General features: G+C 33.8%; 1 protein-coding gene across 1 annotated transcript in view; it reads left to right on the top strand.

The window, feature by feature from the left end:
• LOC105456955 (RNA-binding protein 33-like) overlaps nucleotides 1-4,910 on the top strand; it is a 15,213-nt gene that overhangs the window by 8,445 nt on the left and 1,858 nt on the right. Inside the window, exons 8-11 of the mRNA XM_011701347.1 lie at nucleotides 793-1,089; nucleotides 1,174-1,333; nucleotides 2,343-2,476; nucleotides 3,382-3,969. Coding sequence (XP_011699649.1) covers nucleotides 793-1,089; nucleotides 1,174-1,333; nucleotides 2,343-2,476; nucleotides 3,382-3,969 — 1,179 coding nt within the window. The remainder of the gene's footprint in view (nucleotides 1-792; nucleotides 1,090-1,173; nucleotides 1,334-2,342; nucleotides 2,477-3,381; nucleotides 3,970-4,910) is intronic.

Raw genomic sequence — 4,910 nt, 5'->3', positions numbered from 1 at the left:
ATTCAAATTCAGCGGATCAAAATACATAAAAATCATACTTGATCCGGGTCAACAAAAATTTTTTCATCGCTGTAATGCAGTTTTTCATATTTTTGGGGGGTTTTTGCATTTTACTAAAATCTGGGACCTGACCGAGCCCAACGGACCTCAAATTCGGATTCAGCGGGTCGAAAAACATGTCCGTAGATGGGTCCGGTCAAATGCACAAACCACTTTTTTTTTTGTGTGCCGGTGTTATTCTTATCTAATAAATAAGTATTTTTGATGTATGTAATGTAGATTAATATAGAAAATATTCGAAAGCATTCGAACTATTCATGTATACATATTATTAGTTACATATTTTCTAGTTCAAAATGTCACTGTGTTACAAAAAGACACTTTTTCTTCTCTCTACGAAGTGCAAGTACATTTTCCGAAGATTTTTTCGCGCTGAACACGATACCATCGGCAGAATTCGCCTAGCACGTCAGGATTTTGAGTAACTTGGAATGAAAGTGATCATAAAATCATGATCTTTTGTAATGAGATGTAAATCGAAAACAGGTCTTCAGTTTGTTTAAATCATTGCGTAAAATAATGTAATTTATAAATTTTGATATTTATTACGTTTAAAATTAACATGTGATGCAAATCTGGGAAAATTTGATTCAGATTCGATTCAATTCGATTTCGAACATATTATCAAAAATTCGATTCGATTCGACGATGCAAATGCTTGATTCGCACACTTCTAATTTGCATTATTTTACTCTATATTTTTACTCATTCGTTTTATCTTGATGATGTCAGGATCACAGAGGATCTCATCAGAGTTATCGGGAGAGAGATTTGCCGCTACGAACAAGGAATGATCACATGCAGAGAAGTAGAACGCCGCCGAATGTATATCGCGATTCTTACGAGCAGAAAACCCCTAGACCGACGAATATTGCGCCCCGTGGAATAAACAGACCGCCACAAAAGAGGATTTCCGAATCCTCGGACAAGGGACCGCGGGAAATGAGCCCGAAGCGCAGTAAGCCGCCTAACAGAAATCTTCAAGAGGTGCGAAGAGTAGATACAGTAGGTGAACCCGTTGCCGATAAGGTAAAAAACTTCTTATTCTATACAAGCGACGTTCTTCGAAGCCATATAGATTTTAAATGTATATCGCAAAACTTGTAATCTCAGGAGGAAGATAGTGATCCAGAAATGCAGGAGTACCGGAAAAAAATGGAGGAACAGAAACGTCTTCGGGAAAAGTTGTTACGCGAGAAGGAGAACAGACGTAAGATGGCCGCGATAGAGAAACAAAATGAGGGGGCAAGGACCGATTCGAGTACCGCTGCAGGTAAATTCCATTGTGCTACAAAAAAAAAACACTTTCTTTGCGCTGAATACGGTGCCGTTTAAAGAACCCTAGTACATCAGCATTTTGAGTAAATTTGATTAAGTGGCCAAAGATGGCGTTTTAACCACGTTTAACATTTTATTGCGACAAAACGGAAACGGGTTTCTAAATGAACCCAACGATATCTGAAAGTATTATTTAAGTTTTCAAAAACGAACTTTGGTTCATGACCGTGCGACTTTTTTTCATCAAGTTATGTTGTTGTTTGAATTTTATACTTTTAGACTTTTTCTACATTGTGTTACAAAAAAACATTTTTCTCTCTCTCTCCAAAATGCGACCATACATTTTCCGAAGATTTTTTCGCGCTGAACACGATACCATCGGCAGAATTCGCCTAGTACGTCAGGATTTTGAGTAAATTGGAACGAAAGTGGCCAAAAAACACCATTTCATCTTCATTCCAATTTACTCAAAATCCTGACGTACTAAGCGAATTCTGCCGATGGTATCGTGTTCAGCGCGAAAAAATCTTCGGAAAATGTACTTGCACTTCGTAGAAAGAAGAAAAAGTGTTTTTTTTTTTTGTAACAGTGTATAAAAAGTCTAAGAGTATAAAATTCGAACAACTATAACTTGATGGAAAAAAAATCGTACCGTTACGAGTCAAAGTTCGTTTGAAAGCTCTTGAATAATACTTTCAGATGACGTTGGATCCATTTAGAAACCAGTTTCCTTTTTGCTGTAACAAAATATTAAAAGTGGCCAAAAATACTATTTTTTGCTACTTTCATTGCAATTTACTCAAAATCCTGACGTGCTAGGCGAATTCTTAAAAAACGGCAACGTGTTCAGCGCGGCTTCAGGAAACGTGTGATCGCACTTTGCGAGAGAATTTTGCTGTAGCACAGTGTTATTATTTCTACTACTATTGTATAATTATATTATCCCTTCTTACATCCCTTCTTCAGTCGTTACCGATCATGACGATATAACTGAAATCTTTTAGCAAATGAAAATACTCAACAAGAAGTGAAATCTGCGTCGACGTTGATGGGACTTGTCAACGACAGCGCTGTTAAAACCCGCCCTGGTGTTGTCGCTAAAGGACGCATTCGTCCTGTTAATACACAGAGCACAGAGGTACAACATTAATTGAGTAATTCACGTTTATAGTCAGTATTTATTGGTTTTTCTTTCAATTCTGAGCGATATGACAATGAAATGTTAATTGTACAATTATATAATATATACCTCTATTTTCTCTTGTGTATATATAGACTTTTGTGCATGCGAGTATGTGTGTATGCGTGTGTATATGGTGTATGAGTTTTGTACGTATGCGTGAATATATGTGTGTAAAAAAAACAGATTTTAAGATGAATAATAAATTCCTGTATCAATATAGATATAATTATTAAACAGTGTAGCTAAACAGGAATATAGGTGATTCAGTGATAATATTTTTTAATGCATTTTACAATACTTATAAAAATATTAAACTTGTTAAAGTGTCATATAAATTATATATCGATATATTTATGTATATGTGAATAGTGAACAGATTGGTTTCTTAAACTGATTAAAATTGTTCTCTCAGAATTGCAATATTACACATATTATAATGCTACACATTAATCAATTATTATTATGATTATTATCTTTTATTACTATTATAATGGAAGAAAATTCCATTTTTTAAATATTTATTAATGATTATATATATTTTTAAATAAAATATCACGTAATTTTTTTGTACAATCAATTAGAAGTCATTGTACATTTTTCCAGTGTTTTAATAAAATATACTCTTTCAATAAATTTTGTTTCTTTTATTTCCTCCAGACTAAGATGTGTATTCACGAGTTTTTAAATTCAAGTTCAAATTAAGATTCAAAATTGTTAAATTTTTATTAAAAGTTTTTTTTCATTATTCAAAAGATGCATATTTGAATTAAAACTAGTTCTGTGTCAATATCTTTTTTTTAAATGAAATTATTGAATCTACGTAACAAATTTCCCTGTAAAAAAATGTGTTTTTGTTGTAGGCAACGGACAGACCGTCTAATGTGCGAATTATCAGAACGATACAAACCAACGATCTGTCAGACACGAGCGGTTCGAAAAATAATCCCGGACACACAGCCAATCAAGTGATTGATACTGTACAAACGAGACAAGTGGTACAACAGCCCGGCCTGCGACGAGTTGTGATACAGAAGCCTCTGTTGAATTCGCAAAAGATCGCCACCACGATACAGAAAACTGTCTCGAATCTGCAAAAGAATCAGGGATTACAGCAGAAGATCCCTAACACGCAGGTTGTACAGACCCAAAAGGTTTTACAGAATCAGGGTAATACGTTGCAAAAATCGGCGATCGTCAATCAAAGAATGATGGCACATAAAGCGCCGATCGGTCTGCAGAAAACCGTGATCAACGACAGCGCGAACGTTTATAGCCAGAAGGTTGCGGGCGCGCAGCAAAACCCCCAGCGGATCGTGCTGCAAAAGTCCGCGGTGCAAGCGAAAAAGTTACCCGAGATAAAGACAAACACGGTTAAATTAGAAAACTTGGCCGCGAGCACGTCCGAGGCCCAAATCAGGCGTATGTGTCAAGCCATCGGAACCATTGAGGTGACTATATTTACATGAAAGATATTCACCTGACACATATTTTATTGATTTTCCTGTCACTTTTATTACGCACGTTTCACATATTTTTCTCATTTTTATGATTGTGGAGGACACATTTAGGCTTAAGTTTGCTTCTAAGATTAACTCTAAAAGACTATAATGATTTATTTCTGCATGCATTTTTTTAAATAATTTCTATATTAAAAAAAATCATGTTCTCTTCGCTCAGACATGAGTATCTAACATCAAAGATACAGGATAAGATATCATTCTACCATTGACAGTTAATAAATATCGACTGTTATATGTTCCATATGTATTATATTCGATCAATTGTTCTTTTAGTTTTTAATTTTCTTCAAAGATATGTATTATAGTTACATTCATTCCAAAGACATGTATTAAAAATAAGAAATTCGGCTGTTTTTTTATAATACAATATCTTTATTGTATAAAGCATTTATTTTATATAGAGTTATTAAATAAATATCAAATTATAAATTTTCTATTCCATTGAATTGTTTCACATATAATGCAATGATTACGTTGTATTAACAGCATTTATCAGATGTTATAATATAATATCCATAACATATAAATATTGAGATGTAATTACTGGAAAAAGAAATTTCTTTTATAGTATGGATACTATATTATATTTCATGTATTGCATACACATAATGTTTAATTTATTTTATATCAAATTCTGATTATATATATACAGGGTGGACCATTTTAATCCATCCAGTCGAATATCTCGAAAATCAAGCAGCCCGGGAGAGAAAAATTTTTCAGACAAAAGTTTGGTTTCGAAGGGATCATAAGATGGTACCATTGGTTTGACCTTGAAGAATTATTTGAAAGTCACATGAAAGTAACCTCAATTTTTATAAATGGCATCCCCTATTTTTTATTACATATTCAGATCGGAAGAGCACACG

The sequence above is a fragment of the Wasmannia auropunctata genome, unplaced genomic scaffold (assembly GCF_000956235.1).
Source record: "Wasmannia auropunctata unplaced genomic scaffold, wasmannia.A_1.0 LD335471.1, whole genome shotgun sequence".
NCBI classification, from domain to species: Eukaryota; Metazoa; Arthropoda; class Insecta; order Hymenoptera; family Formicidae; genus Wasmannia; species Wasmannia auropunctata.
The sequence above is the reverse complement of the archived record's forward strand: the minus strand, read 5'-3'. Positions and strand labels throughout refer to the sequence as shown.